General features: G+C 34.5%; 1 protein-coding gene across 10 annotated transcripts in view; it reads left to right on the top strand.

Moving 5' to 3' along the window:
- SUCO (SUN domain containing ossification factor) overlaps positions 1 to 26,180 on the top strand; it is a 92,954-nt gene that overhangs the window by 12,905 nt on the left and 53,869 nt on the right. For 5 of the 10 annotated variants that reach the window (XR_006705902.1, XM_045452900.1, XM_045452896.1 and 2 more), the window contains exons 2-7: positions 13,916 to 14,024; positions 17,635 to 17,745; positions 20,142 to 20,299; positions 22,071 to 22,208; positions 22,434 to 22,584; positions 25,848 to 25,971. Coding sequence is in view for 8 of the 10 variants with exons in the window: in XM_045452900.1 (XP_045308856.1) it covers positions 13,916 to 14,024; positions 17,635 to 17,745; positions 20,142 to 20,299; positions 22,071 to 22,208; positions 22,434 to 22,584; positions 25,848 to 25,971 (791 nt within the window). In the remaining 2 variants the exon portion in view is untranslated. The remainder of the gene's footprint in view (positions 1 to 13,915; positions 14,025 to 17,634; positions 17,746 to 20,141; positions 20,300 to 22,070; positions 22,209 to 22,433; positions 22,585 to 25,847; positions 25,972 to 26,180) is intronic. The other 5 variants (XR_006705903.1, XM_045452899.1, XM_045452901.1 and 2 more) reach the window with 1 other exon arrangement.

Below are 26,180 nucleotides of genomic sequence, written 5' to 3'. Positions count from 1 at the left end.
TGTTTTGGAGATGTCTTGGAACATGAAGGGAGAGAGATTCAATTTTTAAATGAAGTTAATTTTTTTGCAACATTAATATAGGTATCAGTGAAGGGTTTTTAAGAAAAGGACCAGTTTGAAGAAGATAATAAGGGCTCAAGATAAAAGTAGCCATTAGCCAAAAACTATGAGAGTAAATGCAATATCCCTAGAAATGAAGTAGAGTATAAAGGGAAGAGTGAGAACGGAACCCTGGAAGCACCAGACTTTAATCTGTAGTCAGCAGAAGCAGCATATCAGCAGTCTTCAGGGAGGGATGAGAAGCAGACATGTGTAATTTGACAAACCAGAGGAGAAGAGGGTTTCAATGGAAGCAGCAGAGAAATCAAAAAAGGTAAATTCTGCTGCTACCATACTCATTTCAGTAGTTTAATGAAGGCAGAAACTAGAATTCACCTGGCCGAGGGCTAAGTAGAAGGTAAAGAAATTGAGACTACAAGTATAAACGACTCTGGAATTTGATAAGTAAAAGAAGATAGATAGGACAGGAGCGCAATAGCTGATAACAGTAGCTAACATTTGAGTGCATATTTTATGCCAGGCTAAGCATAGCACATGCATCGTTTAATTTTCCTTGTAATAACCCCATTTTAGAGTATCAGTATTGAGGCACACAGGTTGTATAATTTGCCCAAGAACATACAACTAATAAATGGAGGACCTGGGAATAACACTTGGGGATCTTGACTCTTAGGTCCATGTCCTAGTCACTGTGCTGCAAAACTTCATATTTATCTCCTGTTGGCAAGAGAAGTAAACATTATTCCTCTTTTGGGATAGTTCTTATATTTTTGTTATGCTATAACTGACCTTGACTAATACCGTCAATTGTTGAGTGAACAGATTGTTATCTCACTTTTCTTTTATCTGTTGACCAGAGAATATGAAATATGAAATATGAAATACAGCAATAAAGAAAGATGATAGGCTTTGGAGAGGGAGAAATCCAGGTTTGCAGTGACAAATTGAATAACTTTGGGCAGCTTAACTGCTGAGCTTTAGCTTCTTTATTTGTAAAAATTAGACTACTACTTTCACCTAAAAGTCTGAACAAACAACAAAACAAAACACAACCCAGGGATGCTTGCGTGGCTCAGTCACTTGAGCATCTGACTCTTGATTTTGGCCTAGGTCATGATTCCAGGATCGTGAGATTGAGCCCCACATCAGTCTCCGCACTGAGTGTGGAGCCTGCTTAAGATTCTCTCTCTCTCTCTCTCTCTCTCTCTCTCTCTCTGTCTCTCTCTCTCTCCCTCCCTCCCTCTCTTGCCCCTCGCCCGCCCCATTCACGCATACACTCTCTCATAAATAAATAAACAAACAAATAAATGCATGAGTTTTTTCTCGAGACATCAGGTGCTTAGGATTGAATTGCTTATACTCTGTTTATACAGAGTTCTGCATGGATCCCCTTTTTTACTCTATTTTACATGATTACTCCTTCAGTTTCATTCCTCTTTCCCCCCATTTTAGCCATTTACCTTAGAGTATATATGATGTCTTTCCAGTCAGCTTTCATGTATTTGATATGTTTTCTTCCAAAATAGTCTTGTTTTGCTTGTATATTATAAAATTCATGCAAATTTTGGTATGGTATGATACCAAATGGTGTGGTATGATGCTGTTAATCTCATTCTTTTTTCTACTTGTCCTTTAACACTTTTATTTTTACTTGCTTTAGTTCTTAGAGTCATCATTAAAATGAATTCTAAGTAGTTAATGTTGTGGCAGATGTCCTCAGGAAAGCCTGTTACCATTCATTCATTGTGCATTTTGTGTGTAGACTTCTAAAGAGAGACTATATATCAACAAATGCATTTAGGAGTATTCAGTTCCAGTTGCCTGTCTTTTGTTATCCTAGTACTGTAGTCTAATTAAAGTGGTTTTGTAATAAATTTAATTATCTGGCAGGGTGAACTACATGTCTTTGCTTTTTTTGTTAATTTAGTTATTCTTGGGCCACTTTTTTTCTATATCATATTTAGAGCAATAGGATCCTTCACGTATTTTGATAGGAGTCATATTTGAGTGATGAATTACTATCTTTACATTGTTGTTCCCAGCATTCCATTTATGAACATATTGGATCCTCATGTATTTATGATCATTACTAGAGTTAAACATTTTTATCTGTAAATGATTGTGTATTTTCTTCAGTTAATTTCTAAATTGTTTTATAATATTCTTGCTAATAGCTTATTTTCTGTTTGGTTTTTGCTGGGAGGAAAATACAGACTTTTTTGTTTCTTAAATTTTTAAAAAAAGTGTATTGAGAGAGAGAGAGAGAGAGAGCACACTTGTGTGTGAGCTAAGGAGGGGCAGAGAGAGAGGGAGAGAATCCCAAGCAGGCTCCACACTGTGAGCGTGGAGCCTAATGCAGGGCTCAAACTCGCGAAGTATGGGCTCATGACTTGAGCCGAAATCAAGAGTCAGACACTTAACCAACTGAGCCACCCAAGTGCCCCTGTTTCTTAAATTTTTAAGTTAAGATAATTTACATTGAAATGCACATATATTATGTGAAATTCACATAATTTATAGTGAAATGCACATATATTAACTCTGTATATAGTTGGATCAGTTTTGACAAATCCCTATATTAGTGTAACTCGCACCCCATCAAAATGTAGAACATTTGTATCACCTCAGAATGTTCTCCATGTCCTTTTCTAGCGAATCAGCTGAAGCAACCAGTGATTTGATTTCTGTCACTGTGGATTAGTTTTGCTAATTCTGGAACTTCATCTACATGGAGTTATACAGTATGTTCTTGTGTCTGGTTTCTTTCACTCAGCAAGCATAATGTTTCCAAGATTTATCCATGTTGTTTAATTAATCAGTAACTCTTAGATTTTTATTAGGAGTGCATTGTATTAATATACTACAGTTTGTTTATTTCACTGCTTTTGGACATCTGGGCTGATTCCAGTTTTTGGCTATTAGAAATAAAAGCTACTGGGGACATTTTTGTATAATGCTTTTTGTGGACATAGTTTTCATTTCTCTTGAGAAGTACCTAAAAGTGGAATTGCAAGTGCTGAAACAGATGGGTATCGTATGCTTCTGGAAAGATACAACATCACTTATTATGGAGGATTCTGGCCTGGAATACATAACCTGAATCTGGTCATGGAGAAACATCAGACAAACCTCAAATAAGGACCCTATTATTTAAAAATAAAAGGATTGTGTTCATCAAAAATGTCAGTGCCACATAAGGTAAAGGCCAAGAACTATTCCAGGGTAAAGGAGACTCTGAAGACACATGATAAGTGCAGGACATGATACTAGACTCAATTCTGTACTTCGGTGTAGTACAGGGGAAATGCTATAAGGACATTATTGGATTAATTGACACAATTGCAAATATGGATGATAGGTTAAAGTATTACGTCAATGTAACATTTGTTGAAATTGACAACTGCACTGTGTTTATGTAAGAGAATATCCTTATTCTGTGGAAATACATACTAAGGTATTTAGAGATAAATTACATGGAGAGAGAGAAAGGAGAGTGTGGGAAGGAGGTTGTGAAAGTATGCCATGAGCAAGTGACAAATGATGGAAGAAATGGGGCAAAATGTTACCAATAGTTTGATATGGGTAATGAGTTTGTGGATGTTCTTTGTACTGTGCTGCCAATTCTTTGGAAGCCTTGAAATTATTTCCAAATAAAAAGTGAAAAAAAAAAAAGAAAAAAAGAACAACCCTGGGTTGGGATTTTTCCCTTTCCTATGTGCAGTATTGGTTAATCCACTCAAATTTCCTTAATTATCATTAGTTTATTACAATTATTACTTTGTGCCAATTTTGCTATTTTTCTAGAAATATCTATTTCTTGTGAATTTTCAAATATATAGGTATTTATATAGTTTGTAATATTTTACAGTTTAAAAAATCTGTTTTGTCTGTGGTATTTCATGTTTTTGTGCCATGTTAATTCACATCACCAACTCTCCTTGATTGGTTTTGCCAGAAATTCATCTTTCTAACATTTTCTTCAAAGAACTAAGTTTTGTTTTTCTTAATCTTTGCCTTTGGTCTTTATTTCATTGATTTCTGTCCTTATAGCCTTCTTTCTTTTTTTTTTTTTTTGTAATTTTTTTTTTTTCCCGATTTACACTATTATCTTTTTGAGTTGAAAGATTAGCTCTTGTTTTGAAATTGGCTCTTCTTTGGAAATAAAGTTTTCCTGCCGTTGTCTTATCTGCATCCCACCAATTTGTCTTATCTGCATCTCATCCTACCAATAGTAGTCCTCCACTATAATATTTCCTAAAGTTTCTCATTGTTTCCTCTTTAATGGAAGGATGATTCTGCTGCATAATTTTTGTTTCCAGGCTTAGGATGTTGTTGGGTATCTTTTTGTTACTTCAAAAATTGTTGCAGGGTAGTTGGAGAGTATAGTTTATTAGATCTTCAGCCTTTGGAATTTGAGTCTTCTTTGAAGACTAAAACTTCTTTGAAGTTTTAGTGTATGGTTAGTATTTGGGAGATATCCCATGTGTGCTTGAAAAAGAATGTTTATTTTGTATTTGTTATAAAGTTATATATATTTGGTTAAGCTTGTTTCTTATATATAATGTAAATCTCATGTTTTTTTAGATTTTGTCCATGTATTATTTTGTAAGAGATAATTTAAAATAGGCTACCATAATTTTTGATTATTCTGTTTCCACATGCAGGTTTGGGGGTTTTATATATTTCGAAATGATATTTTTGGGTGCATATATGTTTATAATCATTGTATCTTTTTAGTAAGATAAATAATAAATCTGTTAGTGACATAATGTTTATCAATTTAATTCAGTTTTGTCTACTTTGTTTTTTTTTAATGTTTTCTCAATGTATCTTTAGTGAAATTTTTAATGAGTTGAAAATTATACCTAACATTTCCTAATAAGCTTCTGTATCTAACATAATATCTGGTATGTATTGGTAGTCTTAAGTGCTTATATAGTTTCTTCAGTATAACTCAGAGAGAAACGACATGAACTCATTTGAAAGTTTAATAGACTTCAGTTTAGTTTTGTCCTTACCTCTGCAATTATTAGGCTTGGCTCATTTGCATATTAGCATATTCTTTATTGCACATTAATGTGTCCTGGAATTCATTATTACATTATTTTGCTAGATTTCTTTGATAAGATTATAAAAAGTCATTGTAAAGGTAGCTGGTTCAGTATTTCTAAACTAGGCAGTTGTAAAATAAGTTTCAAGGCTTAATTTAGTTGCTGTATCCTACAGAAAAAAATTCCTGAGTCCTCCTCCTGTTCCCTTTGTTAAGAGTTAATTGATGTTCCTTTACCCTAACATTTAAATCTTAACAATTGTTTTTTGAAATATATAGTTGTAACATACCCTTGAAAATAGCACAGTGCCTGGCAGCATTAAACTGTAGGTTCCCACTGCAAGAAAAACTTCACCCACTGCATATTCAGGTTGAATCTGTCCATTAAGAAAAGACTATGTACTGTCATCTGGATGCAGACATTCATTCCTTCTGTATTATGGTACTTTTTTTTTTTTAATCTATAACCATTAAGACCATATCTAAAAGAGCTTTTGTGGAAATTATAGGCAAATAACAAATATTTGTCATTAAAATAAATGGATATATGTTTAATCTATTAATATATGGTCAGCCTATTTTTGAGAGTGAACAAAAAAAGATACACATATTAATGATGTAAATAAGAAACTAAAATGGAGTGCTCAACAATTTGTAATGTTTCTGTTGCTTTTGAGCTCTATACAGCTTATAATTTATGCATATGATTTTTGTCCACTTTGAAGAATTTTATTCTGGCAACTATACCCAGGCAGGTATTACAATAATATATGTTGCAAATAGATACAACATTGAATTTTTTTTTTCTTTCTGTTTAAAAGTGGGGAGAATTCCAAAACTTGTTCTTATGGGAATTTAAAGACATCAAATCGTAGAAAGGAGTGCAATAGGCAGGCACCTGTTGCCTAGCTTCAATAATGATCAATCTCTTGTCATTCTTGTTTTATTTCTCTCTACTCCACTTCTTAAAACATCTTTTTCAGGGGCATAATTGGTATACAATATACTACATAAATTGGACAATTTGATACCTTTTGGTATATGTATACATCCATGAAACTCTCACCAAAAGCAACTTAGCAAACATATCCTTTACCCTCAGGAATTTTCTCATGTCCCTTTGTAATCCCTGCCTTCTGGCCTCCTTCCTGCAGGCAGCCACTGATTTGCATTCTGTAGCTGTACTTTAGTTTGCATTTTTTGTATTATATAAATGCATTATATTTTGTATTATATAAATTCCATTATATAAATGGAATCATGCATTATATACTTTTTTTTTTGGTTTGATATCTTTCACAGAAAATAATTATTTGGAGAGTTGTCCAGGATGTTGTGTTTCAGATTAATATCTTTTTATTGCTGAATAGTATTACATTACATGTCTATAGTATAAATTGTTTATCTGTGTACCTGTTCATGGATATTTGAGGGTTTTTTTCCCCCCCAGTTCTTGACTATTACAAATAGAGCTGCTGTGACCTTTTGTGTCTTTCTCTTGAGTGAATACTTAAGGGTGGAATGGCTGGATTATTTGGGTCTGTTTCACTTTTAAGGCAGTGCCAAATTGTTTTCCAAAGTGGTTGTACCATTTTAGATTCCCACCATATAAGAGTGCTTCTATATTGTTTGCAACACTTAGTATGTTCAGTCTCTTAAATGTTAAGCCATTTTATTAGGTATGTAGTGGTATCTCATTGTGGTTTTGATTTGCATTTCTCTAAGAATAACGATGATGTTAAGCATCTTTCACATGTTTATTTGCCATTCCTAGGTTTCCTTTGGTGATATGACTATCAAAATCTTTTGCCTGTTTTTTAAAAATTTGGTTGTTTCTTAATTGAGTTTTGAGAGTTCTTTACACTGGATACAAATTCTTTATCAAGTATATGCTTTGTAAATATTGTTTCCTAGTCTGTAACTTGCCTTCTCATTTCATAAGTGTGTTTTACAGAAGTTTTTAATTTTGATGGTTAGTTTATCAATTACTTCTTTCATGGATTCTGCTTATTTTTAAGAGAAACTTATATTTTGGAATGATTCTAAATTTATAGACAATATGCAAAGGTAGTACAGAGAGTTAACCACATACGCTTCACCTAGCTTCCCTGAATATTAACATCACATGTAATCATGTTACATTTTTCAAAAGAAATTAGTACAGCACATGGACCATGCTTTTTACATCACACATAAAAGTTCTTTGCCTAGTCATTTTTTGGGGGGAGGATCAAGTAGTGGAATAGTATTAAACTAAAATGTCCTACAATTGTACTTATAAATACTTCAATAAAAGTGAACACATTTTTTTGAAGGCAGTTGTGTGGAGGTATTTCCATATGCAGGATGCCAGCCTAATTGCACACTGATTTAAATTCCTCATTGTAATTCTGTTCATGTTGGTTAGAACCCAGCATTTAGGGGCGCCTGGGTGGCTCAGTCCATTAAACATCTACTTCAGCTCAGGTCATAATCTCACAGTCAGTGAATTTGAGCCCCATGTCGGGCTCCACACGGGCAGTGCGGAGCCTGCTTGGGATGTTCTCTCCCCCTCTCTCTAGCCCATTGTGAGCACACACTCTCTCTCTCCCTCTCTCTCTTTCAGAATAAATAAACCTAACAAAAAAAGAACCCACCATTTAACAATATAATCAAGTGAACTGACCAAGAAATCATGTGCAGATAGATAAAAAATCTCCAAAGTGTTTTTTTGACAATTTTTTTTAAGTTTATTTATTCTGAGAGAGAGAGAGAGAGAGAGAGAGAGAAGCATGGGAGGGGCAGAGAGAGGGAGAGAGAGAGAATCCCAAGCACTGTCAGCATAGAGCCAGCCCAACACAGGGCTTGAACTTACAAACTGTAAGATCATGACCTGAACCGAAATCAAGAGTTGGATGCTTAACAGGCTGAGCCATTCAGGTACCCCAAAGGGTTTTTTTTTTTTAATTAACTATTTATTCAAGGTTATAGAACTTAGAGGATAGGATAAATTTTGAGTGTCAAAGACATTTTGTAATAATTTTATATCTGATCAGCTGTGGGCAAGAGATGAAAGAACATGTTAGGGATAGTTCAAAAGTAAAAATTAACATTCTACATCAGTTTGTTATTGTCACTGAACCATGTTCCAACCCCAAAATACCTGTTTTTATTCTCTTAGAATTAAAATATTCTTTGTTTTAGTAAGCATAATGCCTAATATTGTGTTTACTATGTGCTGTCACAGTTCTAAGGGCTTTAAGCTAGCTCATCAAATCCTTATAACAGTCCCCTCAAATAGGTAATACTATTTTGAGGAAATAGGCACAGAGAAATAAATGTTTATTTAGTGAGCTTGCCCAAGATCATACAGGCTGTGTGACTCTGGACCTCATTCTTTTAACCATTATGCTAGGCCAACTAGCAAATTGTCACAGTCGAATGTATCTTGTAATATTATGCACCTCTGCACATCTTTGCCATATACCTCCGTTATCATGACCTCCTGAAGGAATGGAAAGATTTCCATTACTACATCCCTTCTATGAAATTTTATTTTTTTTTTCTCCACTAGTAGTTATAATGAGTATTAAATTCAACATTGGTGGTCATGATTTGAAACCTTGCCTGTAAATTATAGTAGTATTTGTAATTGTACACCATAACATAACTGATGTAGTGGAGATCTTTCAATCTATTGCTCTATCTATCTATCTATCAAGGCTATGACTTTTTTAGGCCCTTTATCAGGAAGTTATTTTTTAAGTTCATTTTATTTATTTTGAGAAAGAGTACAAACATGAGCAGGGTAGGAGCAGAGGGGGGTGGGGAGAGAATCCCAAGCTGGCTCCACAGTGTCAACACAGAGCCCGAAGCGAGGCTTGATCTCACGAACCTTGAGATCATGACCTGAGCCAAAATCAAGAGTTGGATGCTTAACTGACTGAGCTGCCCCAGGAAGTACTTTAATAAAAGAAGGTCCATGAAAGATAGCCACACACACACTAGGCATGTTCTTGTTCTTTTTCTTTTTCTTTTTTCTTTTTTTTTCAACGTTTATTTATTTTTGGGACAGAGAGAGACAGAGCATGAACAGGGGAGGGGCCGAGAGAGAGGGAGACACAGAATCGGAAACAGGCTCCAGGCTCTGAGCCATCAGCCCAGAGCCTGACGCGGGGCTCGAACTCACGGACCACGAGATCGTGACCTGGCTGAAGTCGGACGCTTAACCGACTGCACCACCCAGGCGCCCCACTAGGCATGTTCTTAACAGGAATGCTATTCCAACTTAAATTTTATTTCTATTATTTTTCACCTCCCATCAGACCCTAATAATTATTTGCTGAAGTCCAGAGCTTTTGAATTCGTTGATGTTTAAAGGTCTTGAGGAAATTATGTGGCAATTTCAGCTCTTAAATAAAATTTTAAAAATTAGGTCATTCTAACTATCAGCTGAAATTTGATCTCATTTTGGTTTTGACTAAATTTTTATGAAATTTGTTGATTGATTTAATGGTTCCTGTAAGTTTTTCTTCATGTTTTAAGTTTTGGAAAATAGTACTAATCTTTGGTAATTTGGTCCCCTGTTTGCAAAACTTTTTTTTTTTAATGTACAGTTACTTGTATAGATAAAACTGATTTGTTATATTTCTTAGTTCTTGAGACGCTGTTTGGGTTTGTGCGTGTGTGTGTGTGTGTGTGTGTGTGTGTGTGTAGTTCTCTGTTAAAGATAACCTAAAGCTAGAGAACACAAAGCTAGATTGATGGTATTTTTACCCCTCCCACCCTACCCTCAAAATTCCTACCCAGAAAATGATTTGTTTTCCATAAGAATATTCTACATATTCAGTGTATATGTGTGTGTGTGTGTGTATATGTATATATATATGTATGTATATATATATACACACATATACATATGTGTATGTGTATATATATATATATGTATATACATATATATATATGAACATATTCATACACATATTTTTAGTTGAAAATGGTTTTTAAAAAGTTTGGAAGAAGAAATCACTTGAGTATTTATTGACTATTTGCCATATGCCTTTGCTAGGTTTTCTAAGTATATTGATTGGTTGTATCATTTAGATTAGAACATCAACTACATGTAAAAGGAAATGACAATTTGATTGGCAGAACATTTGTGACACTACCATAATGATAAGATAATAAGTACATAAAGTTACCAAAAAAATTCCTTTTCCAAGTTTGCGTAAAGAAAAATTTTAAATTTAAAATCTGCTTAACGTAAGTTTTCTTTTAAAGACGACTTTTCAGCCATGTAGATTCTACTTTGGTTGATTTTGTTATAGATTTACTGTTTTTAATCCTTTAAACATTTTTCTTGCTCAAGATGTCAGATGGTCATTTTTCTTTGAAAAGCATGCACACACACACATACTTTATAACTACTGGTACTTGTGACTAGTAAGGCTTTCAGACTGGATGTTAGTGAGTATTTTCTGTAAGCATAATAACTAGCATATATGATACTCCTGTTTCACTAAAGTGTGTAAAGCTTGGTATCCTAAATGGCACTCAAATGTGATTTTTGTTTAATCATATAGTTGATACCTTTCTTTATGAATGGCAAATCCATGCCACATTGGTAGGGAGAAGCTGACAAAAAAGGATAAATATCCTCTTAGTCTCCAGACTCTCTTTTTTTGAGTTTATGTGTGTGATGAAGTGGTGGGTGGATGAGTTTGGGGAGTGGTAGTGGTGAGGTGACATGGTGATGGGAGAGGAATAAAAAATGACTGAATTTCCCTCTGGTGTGTGCTACAAAACAGTTCTCCACAGACCTTTCATTCATTTAACAAATATTTATTAAGCACCTTATATTTGCAAGTTTTGGCTTTGTGGGGTGAGGTTAAAGTGGTTAGGAATTGGTTCTCAAGGAATTTATGTTTTAAATGTTTATTTTTGAGAGAGAAAGAGTGCTCATGTGTTTGTGCTCAAGTGGGGGAGGGGCATAGAGAAGGAGAGAGAATCTCAAGCAGGCTTAGAGCTATCAGCGCAGAGCCCTACTCAGGGCTCAGTCTTACCAACCGTAAGATCACATGACCTGAGCAAAAATCAGTGCTTAACTGACTGAGCCATCCAGGCACCCTTTATGTTTCTATTTAATTACAAACTGTCTGCCAGTTACATAAATCTGTAGTTAAGATTTTCAAAGACCTGTCAGGTATGCTGTCAGTTTCATCCTCTGAAAGAAGGTTCTTCTAAGAGTTTCTCATTACCTCCAATTTAGACAGATTGCCCTCTGTTCTCTGTGTATAGCTGTCATCCTAGGATTTCTATTTCCAGTCACCCTGGGGATTCTCTTTCCCCCTCTAATCTCAGTACCATATTGTTGTAACCATTGTGGTTTCACAGACATCTAGTTTCCTCAAATTAAAATCTTCTTGACTATTCTTACTGTTTATATAAACTTTAGAGTCAGCCTGTCTCCTTAAAAACATCTTTAGCTCTTAAATATCTTTCAAATCTTCTGTATATACTAACTTGAATCATATAATTTGACTTTTCCATGTCAGAGAATTGTCAAATATTGGCAATTTGAAGCAGTTCTACTTAATAGAACATTTCTTGCTAAGTTTATATTTTATTTTATTTATTTTTAAATTTACTAAATCCAAGTTAGTTAACATACAGTGTAATGTTTCAAGAGTACAATTTAGTGATTCATTACTGACAGATATCACCCAGCGCTCATCCCAAGTGCCCTCCTTAGTGCCCATCACCCATTTAGCCCATCCCCCCACCCAGTACCCCTCCAAAAACCCTTAGTTTGTTCTCTGTACTTAACAGTCTCTTATGGTTTGCCTCCCTCTCTGTTTTTATCTTATTTTTCTTTCCCTTCCCCTATGTTCATCTCTTTTGTTTCTTAAATGCCACATATGAGTGAAATCATATATTTATCTTTCTCTATTTCGCTTAACATAATACATTCTAGTTCCATCCACATTGTTGCAAATGGCAAGATTTCATTCTTTTTGATTGCCAAGTAATATTCCAGTGTGTGTGTGTGTGTGTGTGTGTGTGTGTGTGTGTGTGTGTGTGTGTATACACATCTTTTTAATCCATTCATCAGTCAATGGACATTTGGGCTCTTTCCATAATTCGGCTATTGTTGATAGTGTGGCTGTAAACATTGGGGTGCATGTACCCCTTCATATCAGCATTTTTGTATCCTTTGGGTAAATACCTAGTAGTGCAATTGCTGGGTCATAGGGTAGCTCTATTTTTAATTTTTTGAGGAACCTCCATACTGTTTTCCAGAGTGGCTGCACCAGTTTGCATTCCCACCAGCAGTGTAAAAGTGTTCCCCTTTCTCTGCATCTGCTTATCACCAACATCTGTTGTTTCCTGAGTTGTTAATTTTAGCCATTCTGACAGGTGTGTGGTGGTATCTCATTGTGGTTTTGATTTGTAGCTAAGTGTATATTTTAGTATTGTTTCTTTACAAATGGGTATTTTTCTTCTATTTCATCTTGTAACTGGTTGTGATGGTTTTAGTAGAGTTGAGTTGATTCTGTTTGTTTGTTTATTTATTTTATTTATTTGAGAGAGTAAGCACGTGAGCAGGGGAGAGGGACTGAGGGAGAGAGAATCTTAAGCAGGCTCCATGCTCAGTGCAGAGCCTGATGCGGGGCTAGATCCCACGACACTGGAATCTTTACCTGAGCTGAAATCAAGACTTGGACGCTCAACTTACTGAGCCACTCAGGCACCCCTGATTCTTAATTTTATACCTAAGAATATAATTTTTATACCCAAGATATCTTTTAATAGGTGGTTCTTTTTAATTTTCCACCTGTATAAACTCATTATCTGCAATTAATGATGATTTTATTGTCTCTTTTTCCATTTTTATATCCTTTATCATATTATGTAATACTAGCAATAATGGACATTCTTGTCTTGTTTCAGATCTAAATAGGGTTATTTTTAAGTTGCTTCACTAAGTTTGGTACTGACTTTCAGGCTTGTGTATTATGAATATATGTTTCCATGGTAAACATCTGCTTTTTCCTATTTAAAAAAATCTTGATGGATGTGTAAGTTTATCAGATGTCTTTCAGTGACTATGAAGATAATCATATTTTTCCTTGATATTTTTTTGCATGGTAAACTAAATAAACAGATTCTATTATTTCGACCGCTTTTGACTATCAGAGCTAAACTCTACTTGATCATAACAGTGGTATATTATTTCTTTGGTATGTCCTTAAAGACTATTTTTTTATTGTTTCATTTAGACTTTTCGTGTCCTATTTCCTAAGTTGTATTAACCTGTAGTATTCACTTGTGTGTGCTCTTTCTCTTAATTTTGGATATCACTACCATGTTCCTATATAAAAATATTTTGGAAGCTGTACTTCTGTGCTTTGAAATAGTTTAGGTAGCTTAGAGTTATCTCTTCTTAAGTATTTAGTAAAATTTCAAATATTATTGGCATCTGGTACTTTCTGAGGGTGTTAGCCCTTTGACAACTTTTTCTGTTCCTTTTGTGATAATTTTCAGACACTCCTTTTGTGAAGGCCTTACTGTTTCACCTTTATGAAATTCATAATGCCTTAATTTGGGATGCTGATAACACAGTTTATGGTTTTTGTTTTCAGGGCATTAAATAAAAACCCTCGTCTTATGTATATTTGTCTTCATTAAATTGTTAAGTTCTTTAGGGCATTAGTGTAAGAGCCATCTATTTGTTTATTGCCTCAAATTCTAGCCCATGGTAGGGAATGTGTTGGCTTAACAACTTTTCCTTCTTTCTTTCTTTTGGTGGTGGTGGATGTTTTACAGGCTTCCCAGTTGGCGTGTATGTTGTAAAGAGAGTTCTTCAGCTTCATCATATTACTCTCAAGATGACAATTGTGCACTAGAAAATGAAGATGTACAATTCCAGAAAAAGGTACCTTAAATAAAGTTGACAATGTAATTTGTGTGTCAGCTTTCTAAGACTTCCTCAAAACATTCGGAATAAAAGTAATTTCAGAAATACTATGTCATAATTTTTGGTGATTTGTAATTCTCACTGTAATCTGAGGAGTTACTCAGGTAATTCTGAAAGTAAGCTATCTCTGAAATATTTATATGTTTATTCTTTTTGCTTATGTTTAGAATGTTCTAACATCCTTAGTCCTAGAGTAAGGAGGAAAATAATACCTATTCAGAAAACTGAAAACCAGTGGCTCACTTTTTAATGCTCTAATTAGTTAAAGGGTTTCAAAAGAAACACCAGTTTTATTATAAGAACTTAAAAATCAGGATTATAGGGAGAGTCTGCAGTCAGTGGTTATGTAGTTTTTTATATAATTTGATGGAGTGAATAGAGAGTCCAAAAAACCAGACCAGATCTTTAAATCATTTATTATTGTATCATTTTAAATGATAAAAGGTGAGTATTGACTAGATTTGGCTTCCCCCTATCAATATATATATTTTAAAATACAGTTGACCCTTGAATGACATGGGCTTGAGTTGTGTGTGTCCATACTAATATGCAGATTTTTTATGGTACAGTACTGTAAATGTATTTTCTCTTATGATTTTCTTAACATTTTCTTTTCTCTAGCTTCTTTAAGTCTGTCTTTATTTTCTTTTCTTTTCTTTTCTTTCTTTCTTTCTTTCTTTCTTTCTTTCTTTCTTTCTTTCTTTCTTTCTTTCGAGCATGCTTGTGTGTGAGTGGGGAAGGGGCAGAGGGAGAGAGAGAATCCCAAGCAGGCTCCGAGATGACAGCGTGGAACCCCACATGGGGCTCAAACTCACAAACTGTGAGATCATGACCTCTGAGCCAAAATCAAGAGTCGGATGCTTAACCGAATGAGCCACCCAGGCACCCCTTCTCTAGCTTTTACTTCATTGTAAAAATGTATATTGTGTATAATATATGAAATATGTGGTAATTTACTGCTTATATTATTGGTACAGCTTTGGTCAACAACAAGCTATTAGAAGTTAAGTTTTGGGGGAGTCAAAAGTTATAGAGAGATTTTTGACTGTGCTAGGGCTTGGTATCCCTAACCCCTGCATTGTTTAAGGATCAACTGTATAGAAGTCATTTATACCAACTGTAAAATATTTATGTTTATATTCTATTTTCCTCTCCAAAGGAGCCATAATTTACTGTTTCTTGTGAAAAGATTGAGACAGTTTTTTTTGTAGTTATCTATATGCCATTATATGGCACACAGATTAATATTTTTATTTTCCATGAAATGTCACATTATAAATATTCTACAAATTGACTTTTCCCTCTGCCCCAGTAATATCTCATGGACTCCTTTTTATGTTATATTCTTATGATGGCTACATTTTTATTCATTCATATAGATATTTCATAATTTATTAAATATTTCTTTATTGACAAACTTTTGCATTGTTTCTCAGCTATGTATATGCACATGTGCTTGTGTATGCGTGTGTGTGTGGAAATACAGATTTATAATTACATGCCTGGATGGTTGGCATGACATTTAGAGTGGATTATGCAAATTTTGGAGTTAACGAGGATATATTTCTGTGGTGGAGCGTTTAAAATTCTGAAGACTGCTGCTGAATCTCTCTCTTTTTTTTTTTTTAATTGTAAATGTTTTTATTTTGAATGCTGTTAGTCCCTCCAGTTAACTAGAGGGGTAAGAGGAGAGCTCTGGAGGAGATAGATTTACAAGAGTGTCTGGCCACACAGTCACTGTTCCCTGTGAATTGGATATTAAAGACATGCTTGTTTTATTTCATATTCTCATGTTTAGTCACTTTTCTAATGGTTCTTAAAGATAACTTTAATCCGAGCCCACGAATGAGAGTCCATTCTCCCTGTCCAAGTTGGCATTTCACACTTGTTGCTCCATAGTCCCATGGTATTTTCCCATATTGGAGCCTATATTCACCCAAGAACGATCAGTCTCCTCTCTGAAGACTACCTTTTATAGGGCCAAGCAACCTTTTAAGATACTAAAAACAAAAATTCTTATTACATACTTCATCCAGAGTAATGAATGCCCTTTTTCATACATTGGTATAACCAAAAAGACCTCTCAACAGAACCACTGGAGGACAAAGGGAGTCATTTTTCTCTAAAAAAAAAAAATTTTTTTAAATTTTTTTTAACGTTTATTTATTTTTGAGAGAGAGAGACAGAGCATGAACGGGGGAGGGTCAGAGAGAGAGGGAGACACAGAATCTTAAACGGGCTCCAGATTCTGAGCTGTCAGCACAGAGCCCGACGCGGGGCTCGAACTCACGGACCGCGAGATCATGACCTGAGCCGAAGTCAGCCGCTTAACCGACTGAGCCACCCAGGCGCCCCCCAAAAAATTTTTTTTAACATTTTATTTATTTTTGAGACAGGGAGAGACAGAGCATGAACAGGGGAGGGTCAGAGAGAGGGAGACACAGAATCTGAAACAGGCTCCAGGCTCTGAGCTGTCAGCACAGAGCCCGACGCGGGGCTCGAACTCACGGACTGTGAGATCATGACCTGAGCCGAAGTGGGACGCTTAACCGACTGCGCCACCCAGGCGCCCCAAATTAAAATAATAATGCTAATATTCCCTTATTTCTCTCTGTAATAAATAAAAATAAAATTGAGGCAAAATTATTTTTTATGTGTGCTTTCTGAGTCTAGTAGCAATTATCAGGAAAAAATGGAACTAAAATTTTGTAGAAGAAAAGGGAGATGATTTTTCATAGAGGAATAAGAGGTAAAGTAGCTGAAGTTAACTAAAAACATACCTTGGACTTCTGTGTCCAAATATCCTGTTCTGTGTGAGAGAGTGTGTGTCTATGTGTGTGTGATGGAGTGATGTTTGAGAGCACTATATCAGAATGTTGTTATACGCCTTTTAATAGATGAAGTTATAGTTGTCAAAGATTTATGAAAAGCAACTATTTACCAGTCCTCATTTTCAGTTCTTCTGTATTAAGCTGAATATGTCAAATAATGAGTATCTCTTTAAGAAGAGTATAATTTCATACTTTCACCCACAGTCTATGAGACTTTGATCTAATCTGTGACAAGAAATTTGAAGACTTAAATGTTGTGAGAGTAAATATAAGCAAAACATTTAGGGGGGAAACATAACTCAGCAAACGTTTAGGTACCTGGTATATATTGTTTAGATAAACAAAGAATGTGAACTTTGCTTTTATGAAATGTATACCTAGAAAATATATTTAAACCTGAAATCCTAACTTGAAAGTAAGTGTCAAAAGAGATGGCACAAAGAGCTGTATGTACTTTCACTTATTAGAGATCCTGCTACATACATAGTGCTGGGTGGTAGGACTAAAGTGCTTATTAAGAAATCAAATGAGGGTCTTGAACTCATTTAGTGTACGTTTTCACTGTGGTGGCAAGGAAGGGGATGCAGGAAGATGGACAATAACCGTGTAAACAAGTTAAAGTAATTACAGTCAAGTGCATACAAGACAGTGTTGTGGTTGTAAAGTATATAATATTGCTTAGGACTGTTTTGTGAAACAATTTTATCAGTTAGCCTTTTTTCTTTGTTGCGATATAGGATGAAAGAGAGGGACCTATCAATGCCGAATTATCGGAAAAAGTGGGTTCAAACTTACCTATTCCTCCAGAAGAACATAAATTGAAAGATGACTCTGCTGTGGATGTACAAGTAAGCTGTGTTGCTTTGATTTTTGATGATGTGTCTTTTAAAACTACTTTGCAAGATAGAAAACTTCTGTTTGGTCATCATATTGTGAATTTTTATTTTTTCTTTTTGAATTGTGCTGTTGGCCTTAATACTGTTCACCTGCTAAGAGTACTGCTTTTGAGAAAATGCAAAATTGCAGATTTAATAATAAATGTGACCATTTTCTTTGTAGTAAAAGTTTGGGTATAAGTTCTCATTTCTTTTTAGGTTCCATTTTGGCTCACTGTAATGTATCTTTGTCTCTTTAGGTTTTTAGATGTCAGGAAATTGTTTTCTAACTTAAAAGGAAGTATTTGTATATAAAACAAAGAATGTTTTTATACCAAACTTTTGTCACTCAATGTGGAATATGAATTAATTATAGGTTAAAATATGTTTTCCCTTTTCCTTTTATATTACATCATGAATATTATTTTCTATTTTATATGCCAGATTTTATGAAAGATATTAAAAACTAGACAAGAATATAAGCTGACTGGAATGCTGAAGCATCTGGAACCCATTTAATATCAGGAATAGCTGAAGGAACTAGGCATATTTGATCTGGAGGAAGAAAGACTAAGGAAAAATTAAGTATCTCAAGTAGTAACAAAAGCAAACTTCAGCTCAAAATGAGGGAGGATTCTTTTTTTAAAAATACAGTTAGAGTTAGTTTATGACTTAATTGGACTAAGTACAAATAGTGTTTCATATTATTGGATTCTGGAAGATGTTTGTCAAATGTTTGTACAGTAGAGTAAGAAAGTGTTCTCTGTTACCCTTCTGGTTATATGACTATTCCTGAACAGTCCTGCCATTGTCCATTCTCTAGAATTTTTATCATGGTGTAATCATGTTCAAATACTTTGAAGTGCTTACTGCGTCTTATAGACCTATGTTATTCAGTATAGTAGCCACTAGCTACACGTGGCTCTTGAGCACTGGAAATGCAACCAGTCCAAATAGAGACTTGCTATAAATACATATTGGATTTTGGAGACTTAATTAAAAAAAAAAAAGTATAAACTATCTCATTGATTTTTTTTTTACATTGAATACATATTAAAATGATAATGTTACTATTCCTTTTCTCAAGGCTTCCACCATAAAATACAAACTATTTGTATTCCTTTGTGAATTTTTCATTTCAGTGTAAATAATTCCCCAAATGATCATATTTTGTATACTTTGGACTCTATACCTTGTGTTTCCTTTCTGCTCCCATATTGGTCCTCTTTTTCTTTACAGTCCTCTTTCTTCTAGTCTGGAATAGTCCATAGTTTCTGTTTTCTTTGAACTGAGCTTGAGTACCTCTCACTTGATACTTAATAAGCATTAAATGTCTACTGTGTGCTATGGAACATGAAGATCAAGAGAACACAGTTCTTACTCAAGATGTTTATAGTATACTTGAAGAAGAAGAGACATAAATACGGCAATTAAGGTGTTTGAGGTGCTGTATAGAAGAGAATAGTGGAGGCATAGAGGAAAAGGAAAGGTTAATTCTATTTAGTATTGGTTGTGGGAGAGAATGTGCTGATAGAGGTTTCAAATATGAGTGGTATTAGGTAGATTTCAGATTGTGTTTTGGAGGGGTGAATGGCCCAGAGCATCATTGCTCACTGAAGGAGCAGTGAGAATCATGTATTGCATTGTAATTGTACTTGTGTACTTGTGTGTACATGCTCTGTGTTGTTCTTTATTTATGCACGTTATCTTTTTTTTTTAATATGAAATTTATTGTCAAATTGGTTTCCATACAACACCCAGTGCTCATTCCAAAAGGTGCCCTCCTCAGTACCCATCACCCACCCTCCCTTCCCTCCCACCCCCCATCAACCTTCAGTTTGTTCTCAGTTTTTAAGAGCCTCTTATGCTTTGGTTCTCTCCCTCTCTAACCTCTTTTTTTTTTTTCTTCCCCTCCCCCATGGACTTCTGTTAAGTTTCTCAGGATCCACATAAGAGTGAAAACATATGGTATCTGTCTTTCTCTGTATGACTTATTTCACTTATATGCACGTTATCTTCTAAACTGTAGGGCAAGAAGTATGTATTGTACTATTTTTCATATTTACATATGATTTCTGTGTTGCTGCTAGCATTAATTACAGTAAGAGGGAAATATATGTGGGTCCTGATAGAAAATAGGAAAGAAGGAAGACAGGTTTCTTTGTCCTAGTTTGTGAAATGCCAGGAAAAATGGCTAGAGCTTGTATTTTAATATGAAATGTATTCCTTGGGGGGTAATGTTAGAAGAAAGGATTTTTATAAAAGTACATTCTTGGTACTGTCACTTTTGAGACATAATTTTATAAAATCCTGTATAGCTAAAGAGATCATTTATTAACCTCCACATTTAATGTAACTTTTTTTTTAAACAGATTGCAGAGTCAAAAAAGTTAAGTCCATCTGTGATTGAGACACTCCCTCCAGTTGATCTACATGAAGATTCTTCCAGTGTAACTGTGGGCAGTGAAAACATTGAAAATATTTCCAGCTCATCTACCTCAGAGATCACTCCAATCTCAAAGCTTGAGTAAGTCATTACAAAGAAAAAAAGAGAATCTCATTAGATTAATGATGGAAAAATGTCTTATCACATAAGGCAGCTTGAAATTCAGATTTGAAGTTTAGGCTATGTAGCAGACCTAAGTTATGATGCCTTGTTTTGCATAATGATTTTATTTTAATGTAATGGTCTTATGATATAACCAGTGTTTATTCTGCTTCCAAACTCAGTGAAGTAGATCCTAGCTATGAAATCTACATCCCATAAAGTGAGGTTCTACTTGTTTAAGTAACTGCTTATTTGAGTAATCTTCCTTATAATTATCAGATTCAAATGTCAGATTATTCACTTCCATCAAGTATTACTGCAGCATTCCATTGGTAGGTCTGTCTTTTTGCGAATAGCTCCCTTGTTCAAACTTGATAGTAAATACTCAGAATTTGTAGATCTAAGGTTTCTTTCATTTAGAAAATCGATTATGTACTCTTCTAGCTCCTTACAGCAACACTACAAAGAACAAATTCCCTTCATACTGCATTAATCATTTCCTATATCAAATGAATTAATATATATTTAAAAATTGGATAGGGTAATATCTGGTACATAGTAAAAATATATGTGTCAGTTAATATTATTATCATTACTTTTTTTTAACTACAAGTAATTTTATTTTTATTTTTTTATTAAAAATATTAAATTTTTAAAAAATGTTTATTTATATAAATAAGGCTCCAGGCTGTGAGCTATCAGCACAGAGCCCATCATGGGGCTCGAATCCACGAGCACTGAAATTATAACCTGAGCCGAAGTAGGACGCTCAACTGACTGAGCCACCCAGGTTCCCCCCCACCCCAAATTTTTATTACTGTTTATTTACTCTTGAGAGAGAGAGAGAGAGAGGGAGGGAGTGGGGGAGGGGCAGAGAGAGAGAGAGGGAGATAAAGAATCTGAAGCAGGCTCCAGGTTCTGAGCTGTCAGCACAGAGCCTGACATGGGGCTTGAACTCACAAACTGCGAGATCATGACCTGAGCCAAAGTCGGACTCTTAACAGACTGAGCCACCCAAGTGCCCTATCATAAGTACTTTTAAAACCACTTAATTCTTCTCAAGAACTTAGGGGACTGGGGTGAAGGAGTTTTACTTAAAGATGTTAGAGTTTTCATTTAGGTGTTTATCCTAGGTAAGGAAGAAAGAAACAGAAGACAGGCTTAGAAATAATGGACAGTATTTAATAATACTTATTCCAGAAAGAATTTAAGGCTAAATATTATATATATAGACAGTACATCTTATTTTCCCTTTATCCTGAACATGACTGCTTCGTGAATTGGAAGTGAGTAGCAGAACATATTAGGGTATGTGTTTTTTAAGTGAAATTCTAAAAGTGTCTTACGAACTTCAGTTGAAATGTTAATAGAGATAATAGATTATTTTTTGATACTATAGGCAACAACTAATATTGGTAGAATATACTAACCTGGAAAGGACCCATTAGGAAGATGCAGTTAAAATAAATAATTTTAAAATCTTATTTTTTATGAGACCAAGCACTAATGTATGATATTTTGTTTTAAAACTTAGCAGTTAGCTATTTAAAGGCCAAGGGCATTAACAGATCAAGAGTCAGCAGTTGACTTTATGTGATTTGAAATAAGTGAACTCTTGAAAACAGCCTGCCAAACTGTAAAGAATTCTCCTGTCTTAGATTATGTTTTGAAAATCACTAATACCATTTTTAACTTATGCCACATTATGTTCATTGAATTGCCAGATTGTATTTTTTGTTTCTATTTTTAGTGAAATAGAAAAGTCTGGTACTATTCCTATAACCAAGCCAAGTGAAACTGAGCAGTCTGAAACCGATTGCGATGTTGGTGAGGTTCTTGATGCAAATACTCCGGTTGACCAGCCTTCCTTTGTTAGTCCACCTGAAAGGTGGGTGTGAGCCATTGTTTTCCCTTTTATAATTCTGTAATAATAGCAGTGTCATGTTTGAATGGACTTTGGTGCATACTTAATTCCACTTTATGATTGAGAGAAAGCTAATCCCTTTGTGCTCCTTTCTTGGTTTACTTTGTACATGATAGTTGTAACAGATTAGATTGCATAAACTTGTTATTCAGCTGAAATTTTTTAATATGTCTTTTTGGTTTCAAATAGCCTTGTTGGCCAGCATATAGAAAATGTGTCATCTTCACATGGCAAAGGAAAAATAACAAAATCAGAATTTGAATCAAAGGTTTCAGCAAGTGATCAGGGTAGTGGTGATCCAAAATCTGCATTGAATGCTTCAGATAATTTAAAAAATGAGGTAGGTATATAACTTGCACTATTTCCTACTTTATTATATGTATTTTTATTTTTTGTTAATCTTGCAATTTGCTAACCATATTTGCCATAAAAACAGGGATTATGTAGTTAATGAGGAATATGGAATTGAGGAGTGAGCTGTGCTTTCTGAGATCAAGTGGTCTCCAGTATATTGTTCATACATGAAGTTGTTCCAAATGTGAAATGTCTTTGGTATTTTATAATTAAGTGGTTTTCTGCTACCGTCAGCTGTTTGATACCAGATATATAAAGTCCTCATTTAAGCATTTTCTTGGAGAGCTATATAGAAGAAGGTATGATTGTTAAATTCGAGTATCTTCAGTATATAAGCTTAACTCCACATACAGTGTTAAATTTAGGCTCTTCAACGAGAATTATTAAAAAAAATTTGTTTTTAATATTTATTTACTTTTTAAGAGAGAGAGAGAGAGCGCACGTGCATGTGCATGAGCAGGGGAGGGGTAGAGACAGAGTGCAAGTGGGGAAGAGACAGAGAGGGAGACACAGAATCCGAAGCAGGCTCCAGGCTCTGAGCTGTTAGCACAGAACCTGAGGTGGGGCTTGAACTCACAAACCGTGAGATCATGACCTGAGCCGAAGTTGGACGCTTAACCGATAAAAGGCTGTAATTTTTAACTGTATTAATTACCTCCTAAATAAATTAATATCCTGGAAAAAAGCGTCTCAGCTAGGTACATTTTTATAAATTGTGTTCAAAGTAGGTTTTTATTTAATTTTTAAATTAGTGGTAATACTTTTCTGCTATATATATTTTTAATAGCCACATACTTTATTAGTCAGTTAGTTTGTTCTGCAAAACACTCCAACACAGAGGTTGTATGGGAACCAGTTTGCTAACTCTTCCTTAGTATTTGCAATATATGCAACTGATAAGGATTACCGTCAACTACAAAGACTACCTACAAATCAGTAATGGAGGAGAGGAACAATATATTCAGCAAAGAAAATATCTAAAATAATCAAGAGATTATGGGTATTTGTATTTGTGTAATTCTAATACTCTAGTGTATTAGTGTAATTCTAATATACTAGTGTCAGTCCTTAAAAGTTTGCTTTAATATAGTGAGTACTCGTATTAGGGAAAATGTGCCCTATACCATATAGCACATGTGTACTATATGAGACTTGTGCTATTTGGCAGAGTAAGCTGTCTAAATAAATATTGTGCACTTCTCTAGGAACCGTTTGTAAATATGTTATGCATTGTTTTAGGAATACGGAAATAAATAATGGAATGAACATCCTTGCATACATTATTCAGCTTACAGAAAAAAATTACAAATTGAATTTTTGCCTTTCCCCAGTTATATTTCTTCCCTTCAGATAGAACACGTATCTAAAATTCAGTGTGTGTGTGTGTGTTTAAGAATGTGTTTTTAGGGGCGCCTGGGTGGCGCAGTCGGTTAGGCGGCCGACTTCAGCCAGGTCACGATCTCGCGGTCCGGGAGTTCGAGCCCCGCGTCAGGCTCTGGGCTGATGGCTCAGAGCCTGGAGCCTGTTTCCGATTCTGTGTCTCCCTCTCTCTCTGCCCCTCCCCCGTTCATGCTCTGTCTCTCTCTGTCCCAAAAATAAATAAACGTTGAAAAAAAAAAAAATTTAAAGAATGTGTTTTTAAACTTTTTCCAAAAGTATTATTATAAACAATACATACTATTAGTTGGCATATTTTGAAGCAGTATAAAATGGTCTCCTTCTTAACTATTATGTGACTCAACATTGTTTTTGAGATTTGTCTGTCAATTGTTTTCACTATTGTATTTCACTACCACAATTTATCTGTTCTTCAATACATGGGTATTTAGGTTGTTTCTAATTTCTGGATATTATAAACAGTGCTGCCATAAGCATTCCTGCATACTTTCTTAGTCACATGTGCATGTTTCCACTGATATTAATACATAGGAGTGGAATTACTGGCTCATAGAGTATGCACATCTTCAGTTAATATTGCTAAAAATTTTTTTAAGTTTACTTATTTATTTAACTAATCTCTACATCCAACGTGGGGCTCTTAACTCATGACTCCGAGATCAAGGGTCACATGCTCTTCCAACTGAGTCAGCCAGGTGTCCTCAGTATTGCTAAATTTAGAACTCCCTTCAGCAGTCTAATAGGTGTCTTATGGTTCAACAGACATGCCACACTTGAACCTCCATCAGATTGGTATAATTTATTGTCTCTGGTTTTCATTTGCATTCCTTGATTATCGATTATTTTATACTTTTTCTTTGCTAAATTTATTGTTCCTCTCCTCCATTATTGATATGTAGGTAGTTTTTATATTTGGTAGTAATCCTTTATTGGTTGCATATATTGCAAATACTTCTTCCAGCTTGTGGCTTATTGTACCATGTAGTTTATGGTTTTGTGATATGTTTAATTTAAAAATTTTTTTTTAATTTTTTTTTTTTTAACGTTTATTTATTTTTGAGACAGAGAGCGAGCAAGCATGAACGGGGGAGGGTCAGAGAGAGAGGGAGACACAGAATCCCAAACAGGCTCCAGGCTCTGAGCGGTCAGCACAGAGCCTGACGTGGGGCTCGAACTCACGGACCGCGAGATCATGACCTGAGCTGAAGTTGGCCGCCTAACCGACTGAGCCACCCAGGCGCCCCTTAATTTAAAAATTTTAATCCAGCCAAATGTATCAGCCTTTTTTTAATGATTTATTCTTTCTTCATCTTGTTAAATCCTTTTGTATATGAAGATTTTTCTATAGTTTCTTTAAAAAGCTTTGTTTTTCTTTAGATTTTTTTGTGTTTCTTTATGTTTTTAAATCCACCTTAAAATTTTTATGAGAGTGGTAATTCCTGTTAAGGAATTTTTAGAAACAACATGCTATATCTAAAATTAGTTAGCTTTCTTTAATGCATATATTATTTTAACTTAGATTTTAAGGTGGATGCATTACAACTATAGTACTTACTAATTTGTATGGTTTATGTAGAAGTAATTGTTTGCTTAGGGTATATTATAAAGTTTTTTACAGCCTAGCTTATATTGCAAACGTGAAGAATATATTTTGTGATGCTTTGGTAAAAGATTTCAATTTTTTCAAGAGAAACTCAACTTTTAAGTAAACCAAACCTTTTCTTTTTACATTTTTCATATTTTTGAAATATTGTCTATCAAATATAAAAATTGGACTTTAATTTCACAAAAACATTTGTATATTCTTTTATGACTTACTGTGTTTTGTGTATTCTTTTGCATTTTTTTCAGAGTTCTGATTATTCAAAACCAGGGGAAATTGACCATACATCTGTAACAAGTCCCAAAGACCCAGAAGATATACCAACATTTGATGAATGGAAGAAGAAAGTTATGGAAGTAGAAAAAGAAAAAAGTATGGAAGCGTTGTGATGCCTTTTTTTTTTGAAGGGGGAGGACTGATTTAAATGTGCATTTCTGTCTACAGTTGGTAAAATAAAGCTTTTGAAAGCCTTTTAAAGGTGAAACTTACCAAGATACTGTTGGTTTCACATATATAATTTACCTGTGTATAATTATATAATTTTAATCTTAATTAAAACCCATTCTTGTAAATTACTAAAT

The sequence above is a fragment of the Leopardus geoffroyi genome, chromosome C3 (genome assembly GCF_018350155.1).
Source record: "Leopardus geoffroyi isolate Oge1 chromosome C3, O.geoffroyi_Oge1_pat1.0, whole genome shotgun sequence".
Taxonomy (NCBI): domain Eukaryota; kingdom Metazoa; phylum Chordata; class Mammalia; order Carnivora; family Felidae; genus Leopardus; species Leopardus geoffroyi.
Note: the sequence above shows the minus strand (reverse complement) of the source record. Positions and strands in the feature narration are given on the sequence as shown.